This window comes from Clupea harengus, chromosome 1 (assembly GCF_900700415.2).
Source record: "Clupea harengus chromosome 1, Ch_v2.0.2, whole genome shotgun sequence".
Taxonomy (NCBI): domain Eukaryota; kingdom Metazoa; phylum Chordata; class Actinopteri; order Clupeiformes; family Clupeidae; genus Clupea; species Clupea harengus.
Window position 1 is genome coordinate 7,658,679 of NC_045152.1, and position 18,658 is coordinate 7,677,336.

At 43.2% G+C, this 18,658-nt stretch overlaps 2 protein-coding genes across 4 annotated transcripts in view; one reads left to right on the forward strand and one right to left on the reverse strand.

Annotated features, from left to right (window-relative positions):
• The window catches only part of epn2 (epsin 2), a 47,179-nt gene that overhangs the window by 6,400 nt on the left and 22,121 nt on the right, over positions 1–18,658 (reverse strand). For 2 of the 3 annotated variants that reach the window (XM_031566123.2, XM_042704662.1), the window contains exons 6-9: positions 17,845–18,003; positions 16,327–16,413; positions 15,364–15,564; positions 11,151–14,989 (exon numbers count right to left, since the gene is read on the reverse strand). In XM_031566123.2, coding sequence (XP_031421983.1) covers positions 14,619–14,989; positions 15,364–15,564; positions 16,327–16,413; positions 17,845–18,003 — 818 coding nt within the window. In that variant the 3' untranslated portion in view covers positions 11,151–14,618. Of the gene's footprint in view, positions 1–11,150; positions 14,990–15,363; positions 15,565–16,326; positions 16,414–17,844; positions 18,004–18,658 lie in introns of those variants that run through there. The other variant, XR_006151813.1, reaches the window with a different exon arrangement.
• b9d1 (B9 protein domain 1) lies at positions 5,992–11,032 on the forward strand. The gene is made up of 7 exons (XM_012827149.2): positions 5,992–6,238; positions 6,642–6,710; positions 6,789–6,897; positions 7,210–7,306; positions 7,393–7,455; positions 7,809–7,876; positions 10,657–11,032. Exons 1-7 carry the CDS (start codon positions 6,176–6,178, stop codon positions 10,806–10,808), a joined length of 621 nt encoding a protein of 206 aa, XP_012682603.1. The 5' UTR covers positions 5,992–6,175; the 3' UTR covers positions 10,809–11,032.

Genomic DNA, 18,658 nt, shown 5'->3' on the forward strand with positions numbered 1-18,658 from the left:
CGCTTTGCACAAAAAGAGGCATTTCCTCTTTTTCTCCTATTTTAGAATTCTCAGTAATTGCAAACGTTCTGTGGTGTGTCTGCCCTCTTTTCTGAAACGTTGATGTGTCCGTGCGTGAGAAAAAGCAAGAGTTTACAGATGCTTGCAGGTATTTTGGATTTGGTTGTGGGTATTATGTGAATCCAGTTTCTAAGAGGGAGGCTGAGCAGGGAGGTGGATGGTGGGGAGAGAGATGGCAAATGTGGCTGCTGACAAGGTCCATTCTCACTGGGGACTGGGTTTTGTCTATTATTGCTGTCAAAGCACACACATGCATGCACACGCACACGCACACGCACACGCACACGCACACGCACACGCACACACACACACACACACACACACACAGAGGGGCAGATAAAGACAAGATAAAATAGTGTTCACACACACACACACACACACACACACACACAGAGAGAGAGAGAGAGAGAGAGAGAACGATAGATACAGACAAATATAGATGCACGGGCAAAAAGACAAATGACATAGACAAACACCCACACAGTCTGAGAGAACATATACACAGACACACACACACACACACGCACACACACACGCACACGCACACGCACACGCACACGCACACGCACACGCACACGCACACGCACACGCACACGCACACGCACACAGCCTCCCAGCCTCCCAGCCTAATAATGGTGGCAGTTCATTTTTAATTTGCCTGTGCAGTTAGAGGGCTTTATCTAAAAAAAAAAGACCATTTGTTGGGGACCAAACAAGGAGATCGTGTTTCATATTCTCCCTCCAACTAATAGCATGTACCATAACTACTAATCTCCTGGAAATGTGAGAGAAAAAAGGAAGGCTTGACAATGAGAGAGCGAGAGAGAGATAGACAATAATTTGACATGACCACTGCAGGCTTTTCAAAGGAGTCACTCCTCCCATCTCCCAGCATCCCATCTTCAAAGCAGGCAGGCCACGCTTTCAGCATCCGCCCAGCATCCTGAAATATAGATTTTATTGCCATGGGATACTACCTACCCATTCTTATATCATGTACTTCCCCGGGATCCAGTCCTGCCTTGGTTGGATCGGCTATTGCAGAACTATATATTCGGCTTTAATAAAGTTTATCCCCAGGCAGTCTCTCAATGTTATGAACCTTTTCTTAGCTTCTGTCCCTATGTATGCATCTGGAGTGTAATCCAGGTTTTTCACCCCTGGGAATTCCTCACATTGCCTGCAGTTTTTTTTTTCCTGGAAAATAGGCAATACATTTTTGACAGGTGCTCAGGCAGCCAGATGCACAGCGCAGCGCTTTCCAACCACTCCATTATCTGATTTTAGAAGGAAGGACTTCAGCCAAGTAAGGGCAGGGTATATGACTCCCATGTTATGGGTTGGCTGCATGTCAGGTTTCATTTAAACCTGAGTTGAGGTGAAACAGTACGTAAAACAGTCTCCATGTGTGTAACTGGTGAATGTCTTGTAAGAGGTCCAGATTTACAGCAATTCAGGCCAGGGTGACGGTCGCAGCTGCCTACTTCAGAGAGACGTTGATCATTTTAAACGATGATGAGGTCAGAGGTAAAGTGCACGCTGTCCTTCCCTAAATCCACTGCTGTGTTACTGCGTTACTAATGGAAGGGGAATCTGTAGGTACAGTGTGGCGTTTTTATGGCCTGCTGGGTCTCACAGCCTGTACCACACCATAGGAAATCAAGTTAGTTTATTACCCCTAAGCCCTCAGCTCATTTACCATCAATTCCTATAGGATGTATAGAAACATATACTTTCCCACTGCATATGGTGGGGTTGCAATTCAGTGCTCCGGGACCTTACATAATGAAATATCATAAAATCCCATTCGCAATCCAATCTAATGAAATTAAATCAGCGCATGGGTTTTACTGGTCCACTGGTTCTCATTCCAGTGAGTTAAGGTGAAAGGTCACGAAAGGTGCCTATAGTCCAATAGTATTCGTCTCACTAACACTATAGCTATAAACCTTTTAAAATAATACTCAGTCCAATAAATACAGCTCGCCCTTTTTTATCATGGCAGCTAACGTGCTCCTAAGCAAAGGCTATCGCCGACGGCGCCGGGAAATCACGAGACGCGCTGAGTACGGGTAATGGCCCACAACCCCACCACTTAAGACGCCACACACACACACACACACACCCACTTCCTTTGCAAATTATTTCTTGAATTATTTATCATGTGAAGAAAATTCCTAAAAGCATAAAGACCACCTGCATACATAATTAGCAGCTGGTCGGAGTGGAGCCATCCCATGTCTTGTCCCTGCAGTGAAAGATGAATGTAATTTGACGCGCAGGGAGGCTGCTCTGACCCACTCCTGGCCTGACGGCGGCCATTATGCCGTCCCGTCGCTGCACTCTGGCTAATGGAGAAGCGATATTAATGATTAGCCTTTCAGAATAAATTGCACTCCACTTTTTAACGTGATTGAAGCTGGGAGAACATAAATCGATGACAATTTTACATGACATACATTAAGGATCTACTTTGCCCGGTGCCCCAGTAGAGAAGAAGAGTGACAGTGTCTTTTCTTCCTTTCCTCTCTTTTGAAGGGTAAACTAAGAATGCCCTCTAACCAACATGGGACTCAAGCCAGTCATTTCACTTTGCAATTCATCAAACTGATTTGTACAGTCCAATGGTTCATATACCTGCATCAATCTGCACAGCATATGAACTCTTTTGTGTCACACCATTCATGTCAGGACATATACATTACATTCATTAAGAGCATCTATCATTTTGTACATGTGTCATAAATAATGGTGTTCGTATGCTTTCAAGGCGTTGTCTCAGGTCTGACTGTTTGCAAATTTGTCCTCAGTCAACAAATCAGGTCAGCACTGGGGAAGTGACCATCACTGAGTATCAGTGAAGTGGAGTACTCCAATAATCAACTAATACAGTTGACTGAGGTCACTCAACCCACTTTAATGGGACTAAACAATCAAAGCATCTCCACATCAGGACTGACTGTGTACACTGAGCTTTCACACTGGGATGGACGCACGGGGATCTGCCATTTGTTTCGCAAAAGCTCTGCAGAGCACAACCACCATGAACTTAGTTTGAACTGCTCGAGCTCCCAGCATGCCACAGTTAGGTTGGCCCCAATCATCTCCACAGGTCCGCTGGGATACAGACAGCTATGAAGGAGCAAGGGGTGTCATGTGTCAAATGAAAAGATGGGCAACGCAGACCTAACCCTTCAACCCACTGCCGAGGGCATGTGACATTTCCATGGTATTTGGTATGGCGAGCTGATGGTTGGTTTGGACACACTGGCAAATGTCAGCAGATGAGAAATGTCAATGAGATGGATATGGTGCTTCCCGCATTATGGAGAGCTGTGAGCCGAGCGCCACATCTGAAGGAGTGTAATAGTGGCCCACCCCGCGTTATAAACACCTTCCTCAATTCAATTTTCCAAACTGAAGGATCAAAAATAACAGGGGGGGGGGGGGGGGGGGGGGGGGGTAGGTGACAATGACCAGGGGACTACAAACTGGCCTTATCACGGCTTCAAAATGGTATACGCAAGTTCCGTTGAAGACTTTTAAGTAGTGCAGACAAGTCTGTGCCTAAAAATAGGTGCTGAGAGTCAGGGACCCAGTCCCAGGGAAGAGCGATTGGCAACAGTTGAGGACGGCTCAAACTGGGACACTGTCAGACAGGCTGCACAAAGCCAGTTGTGCCCTGTTCTCAGGATGCCGTGCATCAGGCACAAACAAAACAACCGTGCTCATCAAGAGCCCGGTTGGAAAAGGAGCACAAGTTCCACATTTAATAAATCAGAAGTTGATATCGATTCCACTGCAGCCTGATCTCTCTCTCTCTCTCTCTCTCTCTCTTTAAGCTGACTCGCTGTTTCTGTTTAGTTCTGCTGTCATATGTTTGTCAGGTGCGGAGCAGCTCACTCGCATGGCCTGTTCATTAATCTGCTTTTCTAAGGTCTCTCTCTCTCTCTTTCTCTCTCTTTCTCTCTCACTCTCTCTCTCTCTTTTTCTCTCTCTCTCTCTTCCTGTGGTGATTAAACTCTGCTCTTCTTTTTTCCGGTCTCATCCCAGGAAAATTAAACTGGGGGGGCTATCCTCAGTTAACAAGTTACTGAAGGACACGATGCAGCATCAGCATCCAATCAACAATGGGATGGTAGACTAAGCCCACCCTGGTCACGCAACCTCAGTTTGGTTCAGTGACTTAAGTAAGTGTTTCTGTACAGACGAGGTGACTCAAATACACTATTATCAACAGACCTTAGGGAGGCATAGAGAACAACGTTTATATATTGTTATTATGTTGTATTTGTTGTGTGTGTGTGTGTGTGTGTGCAAGTGCTGATAGGGAGCAGAGCAGTGTGAGCACTGACTACACAGACATTTCCCCAGACTTCGCCATATGGCATACTTCTTTAAGTGCAGCCAAATCTGGTGACATTCAACAGTGAGGAAGACATCTTGATTTTGCCATTTAAATATCTGTGACATACACAGTGAACACTTGCATTAATGTGCCATTCATTTTACATTATCCATTTATCTTTGCAGGCATCAGCCGTAATGATTTCCCCACACATCGTAAACAGCAGCACAGATAGACCAAAAAAACCTAATGGATCCTCTCTGCATGGTGATATCAGTGATTCAGCTGTTGCATTTTAAATGTCACAGTAGAGAGAGCATTTGCCTCGTGGACAGCTTTGAGAGGCTGAGAGTAGCGAAGTGTGCAATGAAAAATATATGCCCCCCCCCCGTTCACCCACGGCCCACGCAGTTTTGAGCAGGCTGCGTTATTTTGTGTGCAGTGTTTGTTGTTTATTTACAGTTCACTTTCAGATCTGCTCCCCAACAAATGGCAGAGGGGCTGCTGATACTTTGGAAAGGTCTGAGTCACCCTCGGGGCCACGGCCAGACACTGTGACTGCACAAGCTGAGGGGCCGGTGGTGGATGACTGAAGTCACGATATCCCAGAATGGAAAAAGATTCAGGAAAAGAACAGACCAAGATCAAGAGCAGATTTAAAGGTGCACTTTTTTTTGTGGTCAAATATAGAAAGAAAGAAAATATCAGACTCACTAGATCCTGACGTAGTCCTGAAGGCATGGCATCACAAGAAAAGAACACCAAGATCTCTTTCAGAGAAATCAACACAATTTCAGATCTCTTTGAAGGACTTTAGCAGAACAAAAGCTTGAGTATCAAAACAAAGTTTCAGTTAACAACCACTTTAACTGTTGTTGTTATGTTGAATAGCCTACTAAATATGTATGATATGATACTGTTGCACCTATTTGGAAAAACATTCTGGATTTTTTTTTCAGGCTAAACTATCACATCTAATTTTTGTGTTTCTCGATGGAAGCATATAAGTAGTGTACTATTATGTGGAAAAGTTCAGCTGACTTGTACTAAACCCCTAAATAACCATGTTGTAACAACAATGTAATATTTACTAGCTTAAAAACTTCACCCCCAGCTCTGAGCCGAACTCTAACCACTGTATGATTTTGAAAAATGAGCACGATGCTCACGCTACGTCAAGATTTTAAACAGTTGATGGTGCGTTGAGTATTTTTTAACCCATTATAAAAATGGTAGGATTGTCAGTAGCTTATTAACACCAGCATTGGTGTGTTTCATCACAGTACAGTCAAAAAGCATTTAAGTGTGCGGTACCTCTTCCATAAAATATAGCATGAGCTATAGCATAGTATTATATGGAGTGTCAACGGTTAACAAAACACAGCATTACCTAAAGTTAATGATACTACCAACATTCAAATTAATCAAGAACTTTTTTGATTTACATGCAAGAAATGTAGGCTGCACGCTTTCAAGAAAGAGTGGGAAGTATCTTCAGAAATGTTGTTTTGACCATGACAACCACCTAGTGGCGAATGGAATTACGGATCGCTTTCTGTGCCGTGTATTTTGGTCCTTACCGGGAACTGTATTCCAAGCGTCCTTGGCAGCAAGATCCATGGTGTCAACAAATGAAAGCCTAGCAAGTAATCTGTCGGCTGGTTGATATACAAATTATTTTAACTGCAAAAAAACATTATGATGGTTTTAGTATTTCATTTGTAACCATAGAGGAAAACATTCTACTGTTTTCTTACATCGTTGGAAATGGCTTCAAGCAACCCATCTGTATTTCTTCTGATGATCAATGGACAAATAGAGGGAGCGAATGTAAGCATGGGCTAATTTGCTCAGTTTAGCTAGCAAGAAAATAAGTTAAATGGCTCTTCAGCAAACCTGTCTAATTACGTCATTGTTCATTCTCTGGTGTGACATTATGGTGAAACATATCACATTAAATGATTGTTCTAGTTCAATTGTGTAGTTTGGTGGCTTAGGAGAACGCAAATTAGCCAGGGCGAAAGGCTTGCAAAGCTGGCAAATTAACTTCACATTTAGTGAGTAACAGAAAAAGATAACTCGTACTTAATGGGTTAGTCGCTTTGTAGAAATGACAAGCCATTTTTCTCCTCCTATAGTGGTAGCATAACGTTACTGTCTAATACACATTTGTACCTTTTAGCTGTGTTTTAAGGAACACATAAACTCATGTAAACATCATGCCTATTTGCAGTTTCCAGAGTACGATGACCTATACTGCAAGTATTGTTTTGTGTATGGACATGACTGGGCTCCGACGTCGGTGAGTTAAGAAAGAAATGTATCCAAATGGCTGTTCGTTTTGATGGATGGTATTTCAACGATAATTTTCTTCCTGCAGGGTTTGGAGGAAGGCATCTCTCAGATAACTTCCAAAAGCAGAGAATCACATAACCTAATATGGAACTTTCCCCTGGACCTTACCTTTAAGAGCACCAATCCTTTTGGATGTGAGTTTGACAAAAGTATTTAAATAAGGAGCAAACAGCTGCCGTCAGACATGTGGGAATACAGCAGTTACGCTATAAATGTTTTATTAGCTTACTTATTAACAAGAGAAATGTACACACCATCTCTTTGGTGAAGTGACCAAAGATGGCTTCTCGAATATTTAGTTTTAATATACAATAGCAATTTGTTTACATTTTCTACATGGAAATATAGGCCTACATGTGGACAGGTGAAGTCTGAAAGTGTTTATATACAATGTGTATGTATGTGTATGTAAGTATGACTCAATTTATTGGTCAATTCTCATACAGGGCCTCAGATAGTGGTGAGTGTCTATGGTCCTGACACCTTTGGGAATGATGTTGTTAGAGGTTATGGTGCCATTCACATCCCCTTTACCCCTGGCAAGTAAGTATTTGTAGAAATAGTCAACGTTTGTCAACATACGTGAACAAACGTGGGCTTTAGTAATATGACTCCAATTATTTTCTCAGACACACAAGAACGATACCCATGTTTGTTCCAGAATCCACATCAAGACTTCAAAAATTCACAAGGTAAAATATTGAGTTCTGAGAGAGTTGTAATGCTGTGAAGATATTGCCAATGATTCTTTAAAAGTACTTTTGAAACCAGTGACTCCAAGAAAGCAATGAAGTGAACTTTTAAATACTTTTTAGTTATTAGACTAAACCATGTTTGATGGTGACATGGTGATTAGAGAGTGGGAAAGAAATATTATCAGAACAAGCCACTAATAAAATCACTACAATTTCCCTCAAATAGTTTAACAAACCTCTATGTTTTCTTTACTAAAAGCGATAGTATGGCTTGAACTGGCACTAAGAATTCAATCAGGGAAAGAAAATGACTCGCATACCAAATGCATTTTTAATGGGTTGTTTTACAGCTGGCTTATGGGAAGACGTCCAGAGTTCACAGACCCAAAAGTGGTTGCCCAAGGAGAAGGAAGGGAAGGTAGGAACTTCAAACATTATTTAAACTTATGTTGGCAGAGTTAAGATTGAGTTATGCTTTTACCCAAACTCCAAGGTTAATCGTGTGTTCATTTCCTAAAATAATTTACTGCATGACGAAGTAGCCACACCCCACTGTCTGAACTAGTAACAACTTGATGTACCGCATTGCAGTGCATAATATGACCGCAGCAGAAAGTGAGAGAATAAGCAAGAATTAAGTGAAATATCAAGATATTTTCTGTTCCAACAAAAGTGTGTTCTCATACGATTATGTTTCTGGCAACAATAGACTAAAAAATGTTTTGTTTTATATCCTATTCTGAGTGAAAATGTAAGGAACTGTAGTTTGTGGATGTGGTGGCTGTACACTGATAGGGTGTGAGTTACGTTCTGCGGTTTTGAAACCTGTCTAGTGAATATGAGGATGAGTGTGACTAACTGATACATTTGAGTTTTTTCTGAAATGTACTTGTATAAGCAACAATATGAGCTGCATTGTATAACTACTTGGCATTTATTTACAAAGTTTGGGGAAATGTGCACGTCTATATAAAGTGTAGGATTGTTAGTTGAAAGCAAGAATATGTTTGAATTAGGGCTGTCAATCGATTAAAAATTAACTAATTAATCGCCCATTTTTAAATTAATTAATCGCGATTAAAAGTTTGTTTTTCTTCTTAAGACTAAATCTTATAAATAAACAAGTAATCACTTCAGACAGCGTGTATTTTAGAAACTGTTGTTTAATTGTATTTTTTTTAAACACAATGGTGCCCCTCGACGGTAAATCGCAATAATTTCCCCTGAAGCAATTCGAATCACCTCAATCAGCCCACTGTCCTCAACTATGTTGATGGGCCGACAGTCACCGGCAACCCAAATGGTAACCTTTTCACGGACTGGTCTAGTTATTTTCCTAGAGAAGTCATGGAGTGTGGGTTGGCGATCATCTAACCTGGGACTGCTTTCTGTCAGGTGCTTTGCATTAAGGTGATAGCTAAATTCAGCTTGACAAATGCTACATACAACTTTAGTTTTGTCGATTGTTTTGTCGTCATTTTGGCTCTTAAACAGAGACTTTCCGCCCAACAATCCCTCAGCTCTCTCCATCTTCAACTACCGCAGTGGTTCTCAAACTTTTTCTGTCATTCCCCACTTTGAACAAGGGGGGCTATTCAAGCCCCACCTGTCCCTCATCGCTCCCATAAAATGGTAGGCCAAGCCCATACATTGCCCGAGGGGACACAGGCTCAAGTCTGGCCTGATGTAATTTCCCAATCCTCTCCCCACCTCTTCTCCGCCTCACTTCCTGTCATAACTTCATGTCCTATCCAAATAAAGGCATTAAAAAAAAAAAATTGCGTTAAAATATTTAATCGCGGCCGCATTAATCGCATAGATTAACGCGTTAACGCTGACAGCCCTAGTTTGAATACTATACTAAATGTAGAGTAAATGCTACATATAAAGGTGTACGAGTATCAACATTTATAACAAGACAGGGGTATACACCATCATAATAATACGTTTAAATAAAGCCATGGGATCATTGGGTTCTAAGAAGAATGTGCCAACTGCCCCAAGTAGCAAAAGGTTGAATGATTTGACCGCTTCAACAGGTAAAAGAGGACCATTTGAATTTGTAAATGTTAAAGACCAAATTAATTTTGAGGATAGACCCATGCGAGAGGAAAACATGTTGTAGCGACATCTTATGGCTGCTTTGTTTGAAATTGGGTAAATAGCTCCTGTATGCCATTATGAATGAGCCTACAAAATTCCAACAAGACTGGCCATTCACACAGGCATGTATTGGCTGCAGAATGTCTATTGGCGGCCATTTTGCCGAGCTGGTCAAGTGGAACTGAATTTAAACTGAAATGTCACGAAATTTGGCATGCATACAAACAACGCAGCCAAGTAGAGGCACACCACATTTCAAAACTTTAACTGAAGCCGTTCTTGAGATATTGATATTTGTCAGTTTCAGCATCATTCATTAAATGACGCTGTTCCACAATTGAATCGTAACGAGCTACGGTAATGCACTTCCTAGAGGCCAACTTGCCATAATATGTTGTAATGTTTGGCAAAACCTTTTTTTGAGCTATTGACATGCCACAGGTGGTTGACACAGGTTCAATTCCTGATTGATTCAGGTTGACTGTATGTCACTTTAGATAAAAGTGTCTGCTAAATACCTGACCTTTATATGCATCCAAATAATGTGGTAGTGATGCAGCAACCTTTGCATCACAAGATATTGGCTGGTGAAGCACTACCTTTTGCAGTAAACATTATTCACTAGGTGGTGCTACTCTACAAATGAGTCGTAACGAGCTACGGTTTTGTGCTTCCTAGAGGGCAACTTGCCATAAAATTGTGTAATTTCTGACGAAACCTTGAGCTATTGCCAAAAATTATATGGGCCTACCGCACTTCAGGGGGCGCTAGCATAAAGGGACACGCCCAGTAAGGGACGTACAGAATGTTACGTTTTCAGCCATGTGGTGCTACCATCATGCCAAGTTTCATGTGGATTGGAGAACTTTAAGTATATGACATCGTCGACCAAAAAAAATCTGTGGAAAACAAAACCCAAGGGAAAAAAAAAAAAAAAAAAAAGGAAAAAAAACACCGTAAAACTATTTTTTTTTGACTACCACTGTTTGACCGCCCTGCGGTGCAGCGGCAGTCATAATAATACTTCTTGCTTAAGTCTACCTTGTAACAAACCACAACAGAATGTTCTCATTCTTGATCTCTCCCTCTCTACAGTAACACGGGTGCGCTCCCAAGGCTTTGTCACGCTCCAGTTCAACATAGTAACCAAGGACATGAAGAAGCTGGGCTATGACACAAGCCCTGGATCCTCAGAGGCCACTCCCGTTACGGGCCTATCTGGAATGGACCAGCCATACACACTCTGAGCTCTGCCTAACCAGGACCAGCCTTACTGGCGGCAACAACATTGCATTAGTTCAGCCCTCCGGTGCTTTCACACTGTCTTAATAATCAATTTAGCAAATGACCAGAACTGAGTTGATTACTAGAGTACAGTAGTGGTGTGTGTGGGTTTCACGAAAATTGAAGAAGCTGAATGTTTTGTACATATTTACATATTAAAATGTGGTTTGTATTTCCTACTTCTAAATAGTGTGGAGTGTGTGATTTACTGACATAATTATCCCACATCATAGCATTTTATTTAATATCTATTCGGCAAGTGTCTTACGGTCATGCTGTGATATCAACAGACTCCGAGCCCCGTGTGAGTGATACATTTTATTTTTAACCATTGCAGCTACAGGTCCTTGATCGCTTGCTGCGCTTTAGATGGCATTAAAACAAAATCACACCGTCCCATGTGACTTTCCTACAAAAACCATTACACAGAAATAAGGTACAGAACAATATGTTACAATAGAACAAATGATAAATTATATTATACAGTTATAATGCCAACAAGTCGAGCACATATCCATAAAAAAAAAGCAGCCTGCTCCCAGTAATATGAGACAGTTTGGTAAATATACAGACACAGTAACATGGAAAGGGAAAATCAAATGTGTTTATGCATGTTCACAAGGTTAGTCCTCCACAAGAAATGCATAATGAATACACTGTAACAGAAAGAGGTGATACACAGGTAGACATCCAAAACAAGAGGATCTGGGATGAACTTGAGCAATAGATTTGTTGTTTGTACTTCAGGAGGAAACGCTGCAGAAATCAAAGTTGACGTCACAAAGTGTTATCACCGGATTTATTTTTCAATAGTGTTTTAAAATCAGCCAATTTGTTGTGTAGCTGTAGGATGCTTGTCTGCAGGGATTAATTTGCTCTGCGCGTCTATTATCAACACAAATCAATCGCATCCCGTCACAGAGCACAACTCTTGAAGCCATTTTCCCCAGGATGCCTGAGAACACGTCCTGGTAAATCTTCCACTATGTCATGATCACACCCAGTATTTTGCTAAGCTCTACAGGGGAAGCACTACCACAACGTCTCCAGCAGGGGCCGCCACTAGCTTACAATTCTTGGAAAACAACAATGTTACGAGTTGTAAATTGGCAGTGATTTTTAGAGAAGTCATATGGGGCCTATGAAACAAATCTACATAGGAGGAGTTAGAAAAATTATCTGACTACAGCACCTGATTTAAATAAAATCTCAACTATTTTTTTATTTCCTTACAGATCCTGGGAGACATTGCGAGAGTTGTGCTTGTAAGCTTACACTACACAGCCACGGGGTGCCGACTGACGTGGTGATGTATCGGTGGGCTTTACAGTGGGGTGTAAAGGGAATTACTTCTTTAAAATGCGTCATTAATATATATCCTATCCGAGAGAAGGGGCGGAACAAAAATGTCAGTAATGCTTTAAGATCAAACAAAATCATTTCTGGTTTCTTGATGGGAAAGGGGATATGAATATGAAATCCAAACTGATTTTAAAACATTTGTTCATTTGTGACTGAAATTTGAAGGAAAATTCACTCCCTGGGGCCTAAACTCCAAAAGGCAATCTAGTGTATCTTGTGACACTCCCACATAACTTGTGAGCGTCAAAGCCCTTTGGTATAACTGCACGCGAGTTTGACTCCAAGGACAGTAGCCTTGGAGACAAAGGTCAGTTTCACAGCCACGAAAAAAACCAACACCCATGGGATAAAGAGGGGTGGCCCTTGGGCAAGTGGTGATGATATAATCAAAACATGAGCCTCCTCTGCTCATAAAATATCTGAATACATAAATGACAAAAAAAAAAAAAAAAAAAGAGGTTCTAATAATTACAATTCATGATGGACGAGATGACATAAGGTTTACCAACGTAACAGAAAGAGAAAGACATGATTTAAAAAAAAAAAAAAAAAAAAACCAACCATTATGATCAATTCTATCAATGGAGTCCCCCCACCAACTCTTTATCAAACCCATCTTCTTTCTGTAAGCTGTTTGAAGAGAGGAAAGTCCCAAAGCCCATACACTTATGAACATCAGCGAGATGACAACGACTGGTTACAAGATTCCCCCCCCCCCAAATCAGTTCTTGTCATCATGGCATGAACTAACTAGCGTTACATTTAATTTCATGTATTTATTTCTCAAAATACAATTACAGCTACATATATCGTAGGAGTGGATATCAGTGATTAGTAGGCTAATAATGTTGAGTAAGATGAATTAGGACCTGATGAAGATATTTTTCAACACATACCAGCTCTTCCCTATTTCCCTTTGTTCCTTCTATGACAATACACTTTTTTTTTTTTCAGAAATATAAATAAAATGAGGATTACTGAAAAGAAACCTTTCAGATTGTTTGATAACTCACTGTTACAGATCAACTTATGAAAAGCTAGGCAGTTGAATACTAAAAATTAGTATTGATTAGCTCTGTCAAACAGTCAACCTTTTTAAGAGAAGAAAAGTAGAAAGAGAAGCTGTGCAAAGAGTCGAGCTTTACAATAGCACTGAATTCGAAAACAAAACCCACTCACCCAATTCACAATCACTCGGGATTGCAAGCAGTAGCAAAACAGAGGCTTTTTGTAGAAAAGTAGAGCCATATTGGGATATGCAAACCAATTCCCTAACATGCATTCACAAAAAAAACAAAAAAAAAAAAGGAACACATTTTGATTTCACTGTGAAGTTCATACCAACACTTCGGATATTGGACACCACCCGCTAACTCATGCTAGCGTACACTTCCTCCATGTCCTTATCAAACGACCACACTGTGTGTGTGTGTGTGTGTGTGTGTGACGGGATATTGGTTACGCTTGGTACAAGTGCCACATCCTAACAAAGACGTTTTTATCGTTGTTTTCTCGGACTAAGGACTAATGGTGAGCCAACAGTCAACAAAAACGGAAAAGTGGATCAGAAGTGTTTGAGGGAAAGGGGAACTGAAATCAGAGCGTGTGCAAAATCCCTGCTTAGAACATTAAAATCATTACCATTGTAAACTGATAGGCTTTATCTTTACAGTGTCTACCTAAGTATACTGTAAATACACATAGTGTATATGCACTGACGTAGAACATATATAGTTTTGCTTTGATTAGAAAGGGTTAGCTTAGGTGAATACAATGCTTTCATAAGACGATTAAAAACATAATTATTGAATTTCAAAGCCTCTGATACGAAGAAAAAGAAGCCCTCTAAAAAGAAGTTGGGGGGGGGGGGGGGAGAACAAACAAACAAAAAATCATCGGTACCCCTTTTGAATTCAACGCTGGCTAAAAGGAAAGCTGCAGCACACTTTAGAGGGAGAGAGGAATCACATCTACAGTTACACAGTTATCGTTGACGGTTCAAGAAAATTTAGAAAAAAAAATTGAAAATAAAAAAAAAATGAAAATAAAAATAGTAATACCAAATCACTGTATGGTACCTGCTCCTGGCGGACAGAAGAGAGCTCCCCATGCCTATGTAAAAACTGTAAACACCACTGCTGCTCAAAAAAAGTCTTCAAATAGCACAATGGTCTGGATTGGGGGTGGGGTGGGGGGTGGTGGTGGTGGTGGGTACTGGGGCAAGGGGGATACAGCAGACTATGCTGTCTATACCATATCAGAAGGGGCTCTGGGGTGTCTGTGGGGAAAGAAAAGTGTGGCTTTAGCAGGTTACGGGTGTGGTTCACGGGGGTGGGGGGGGGTGGGAGTGGAGTGGAGTGGGGTGGGGTCATGGATCAGGGGTCAGGGGTGCATAGAGCTCTGAGTGTTCCTCACAACAGGAAGGGGTTGGTGGTGCCGCCACCCTGGCCGGCCGGCCCTGAGGGCTGCATGACCCCGCTCATGAGAGGCTGGGGCAGGGACATGGAGGCCGGGATGCCCATAGCGGGCATCATGGCACCCATGGGAGCCAGCGGGGCCATGGGCACCATGGTGACGGGGCCCACGGAGGGCATAGAGGAGAGGGGCATGGGCTCGGCGCTCCGTTGGGACAGACCGCCGAAGCCGGGCATGGGGCTGACGCGCATCTGGTTGAGGGTGGGGGGCTGCGGCTGGTTCACCTGGAAAGGGTTCTGGAGAGCAGGAGATGGGGCAGGAGCAGGGGCTGCCCCTCCACCTCCACCTCCACCACCTCCACTTCCACCTGCACAGACAGACAGACAGACAGACAGACAGACAGACAGACAGACAGACAGACAGACAGACAGACAGACAGACAGACAGACAGACAGACAGACAGTCAATTATACCATCTACATCACTACAACCGGTTCAACTTACTGAATCAACTGTCAAACTGATTTGTCTAAAAACCTGGCGTGTCTACCTTGGAAACTGAGTGACTCATTGTTTTAAAATGCTTTTACAAAATTACTATGCATATTTCTTAATTGGCTTTAAATTGATCAAAGTCAAACTCATAGAAAGACTAGTCTGGTTACTAATCAGAGGGACGTGGCAACTCAGGTTTGTTGTGGTGGTGGTGGCGGCAGCTCGCTGCCAGATGGCTGCACCCACCTGCTGCTAGGAAGGGGTTGGAGGCGGGGGCCGGCTGTGGGGGCTTGGTCACCAGAGAGTCCAGATTGACCAGGGCAGCGTTGGGGCCCAGGAAGGACTCTGGGGTTTTCCTCATGTGCCCGCCGGGCTGCAGGTCAAACAGGTCAGGACTGACTGACATGCTGGTCTGGGAGGGGAGGGCAGAACTGCCAATGCGGTCTCCTGCCGCCAACAACAACAACAACAACAACAAAAAAAAGAGAGGCGGCAATGGTCAGATCGGCTAATCTGGCAAGCAAATACACAGGTTGGGCAGATATATTTCAGACTGCACTAATAAAAACTAACAAAGCCTGTGGGTTTGATTACCTGTGAACATAAGCTCCCTGCACAAGTGAATGTCAGATACATGGGCATACAAGTATTTAAGTGTAATAAATCCAATACTACTCCACAACAATTTCTTTTTTTGATTTATTTTGATTAAATGTGAAACAAAAAACTACAATTTATATCAGACCGAAAGTGACTCTGCTGCGCTGCGCTGCGCTGCGCTGCGCTGCGCTGCGCCCCCCCCCCCCCCCCCCCCCCCCCCCCCCCCATGCATATCACCAGTATCTGCTAATCTAGCCAGGCTGTCAGTGAGCCTGTGCTCTGACTCACGCACCCACACATTATAAATAACCAGAGGAAGCAGGAGGCAGGCATGGAGGGAGGGAGGGAGGTGTGGAACAGGGTGTGAAGAAGGGTAAGTACAGATGAGGAGGAGACGAGAGAGGAGGAGAGAGGAGAGGAGAGGAGAGGTTGGGAAGGCATGACAAAATGAGTGATTCACGAGAGGCCCGGCCACCGATTTTCCACAGGAGAGGAGGTGCGGCAATCTCCAGCCGACGAAGATCGCACGCCACTGTGGAAAAGGCCACGACACAGTCACGTGTCGGAGGAGACAGGACAGGCGGCATGCGGCACGAGGGTCACACTCACCAGTGGCTGCTAAGGTGCGGAGACTGTCGAACTCAGACAAGTCCTCTCTGGAAGTACCGTTTGATGCGCTGAACAGGTCAAAGCTCCCTGGAGAGGCAGAGAAAAAAGGCAAATCATAAAGAAAAAACATTAAAAACACAAACACACACACACACAATCAGTCATCAGCAGCATATGGGAAATTGAAGTGTTGCGTGGCGGTTCTCCTGCGCGCAGCACGCTCTACTCCTTCACTGTGAGCTGTAATGACGTCAATGCTGCCGAGCGCTAACGTGATTCATGTCCACTTCTGGACTCAAATTTAATTTCCCGTGTAACTCGCCCTGTGTGTCGACCTGAAATGAAATACAACTCCACGCCTAATTTCATTTCCTAAGCTGTGTTTTTTTTTTACGTGGCTCCAATTGAACCTTGACAGCTGCAGGATGCAAGATTTCCATTCATGGCCTATGCTAATAGCTTCAGACTGTTGGCCACATGCATTAATGGTGCGTGTGCACTAACATTGTGCTGAGCACTTTTCTATGCATAAAACGGTATTCATGAAAAGAGCCAGGGCCTCTGCATATGGTCTCGACGTGGCGTATGCGTAATGTTTGTCATTTGCAGACTGGAAACACCAGGAGGAAGTGGCGGTGCTGCAAGTAGACTACACGGTCTGTGTATCAATCATTATATTCTCAATGTAGCCATTATGCATGTTCTATGGGAAGTGATCACCCGGTTAACTTCAAATTATATTTAACAGATTTTCACAGTGTAATCGGCGTAATTGACTGCACTCATTGAAATTGAAAAACAAAAAAAACTTCTATTGACGCAATACCCAAATTATTTGAGACTCCACCATGACACTTACAACTGTTGTACCATCCGCAACATCCTGGATGATTCATTAATTCTTTGTAAAAGGTGTGAATGTTGGAAATTGCAAAATGGGGAATGGCATGATCTCAATAAAAATACTGTAGGCTTTCCATCCAACGTTTTAATGCAAATGTTAACCAATTGAATGGAAGATCTAGCTTGACTTCTCTCCCTTGTACGTCGCTTTGGACAAAAGCTAAATGACTAAATGTAAATGTAATCTTGAGTGGAAACACTTCAAATTCGCTTTCAAGTTCAAATAATTGAGATTGTCTCGACCCATATCAGGATAGTTGTGCGTTCAGGGACACATGGGTTTAAGGCTGATTTGACCCACTCTCAGATGAGTATGAAGAGAATGGGCGTACGATGTGCGTACATTGTGTTGTACCAAAAGACTGATACATTTGGGCCTGTGTGTGTGTGTGTGTGTGTGTGTGTGTGTGTGTGTGTGTGTGTGTGTGTGTGTGTTAGAGGGGACCGCAATAGTAGCAAGTGGAGTAAACTATGTGAATGTTTTCATGCGTGTTTGGTGTGTGCGAAGGGGAACACCATCAACATGAGTGTGTGAGTGTGTAAAGAGACAGAATCTCTCAGGGCCGCATGAGTGTGTGAGTGTGTAAAGACACAGAATCTATCAGGGCCACTCACCTGGTGCAGAGGCTTTGGGGGGTCCGGAGGACCAGGGATCAATGGCTGCAGGAGCAGGAGTCGGCCCCCAGGGGTCAGCACTTTTAATGGGAGTGACGGAGGCCGAGGCCCCAGAGAGGCCCCAAGGGTCCACAGTGGGAGCTGGCTTAGAGGCAGCACCTGGAGAGACAGCGAAAGGGGGGAAGGAAGAAAGACACAGACAGACAGAAGAGATGAAGGGAGGGGTCGATAGATACAGAGAGAGAGAGAGAGAGGGACAACAATGAACGTGTTAAAATATCAGGGGTGCAGTGTACGATTGTTCATGATCAGAGAATCGCCCAAACCTACTGTTTGCCCACTATGTTTGCTGCCTCAACTAGACTTAAGTGACCCCTCGATACAGTGGGAGTGAAAACAATAGACACACACACACACACACACACACACACACACACACACACACACACACACACGCTGGTCTTGGGACAGGACCTTACTGAGCCACACAGGGGCACTCTTTCCACAGCTTCCATTGGTTTATCTTAGCTCCGTAGCTGAGCAGGTTCAAAGCAGCACCATTCATCCACTAATCTGGGAGTGCCTTCAGGACCCAACACACACACGCCTTTTTACCGCGTGTAGCCACAGATCTCATGGAATGACAGAGCCGCTTCGCACACTTTGTGGTACCAGTGAAAGTAGATGCTCCAGAGGGTCAGTGGCGGCCTCTATGGTTTTGCCCCCTGACTGATCCAATGGGGGGTGGGAGGGTGCAGGGGCAGGGGCCGGTTTGAAGTGGCCCGTGAGAGGAAATGTGGCGAGGGCCCCCAGC

What these genes read in the sequence shown, in the direction of transcription:
- b9d1 (XM_012827149.2), top strand. Translation starts at nt 6,176, where the DNA reads ATGGCTTCAAGCAACCCATCTGTATTTCTTCTGATGATCAATGGACAA. An exon ending in ATGACTGGGCTCCGACGTCG is followed by an intron (nt 6,711 to 6,788) that starts GTGAGTTAAGAA and finishes TTCTTCCTGCAG; the next exon opens with GGTTTGGAGGAAGGCATCTC. An exon ending in CCAAGGAGAAGGAAGGGAAG is followed by an intron (nt 7,877 to 10,656) that starts GTAGGAACTTCA and finishes CCCTCTCTACAG; the next exon opens with TAACACGGGTGCGCTCCCAA.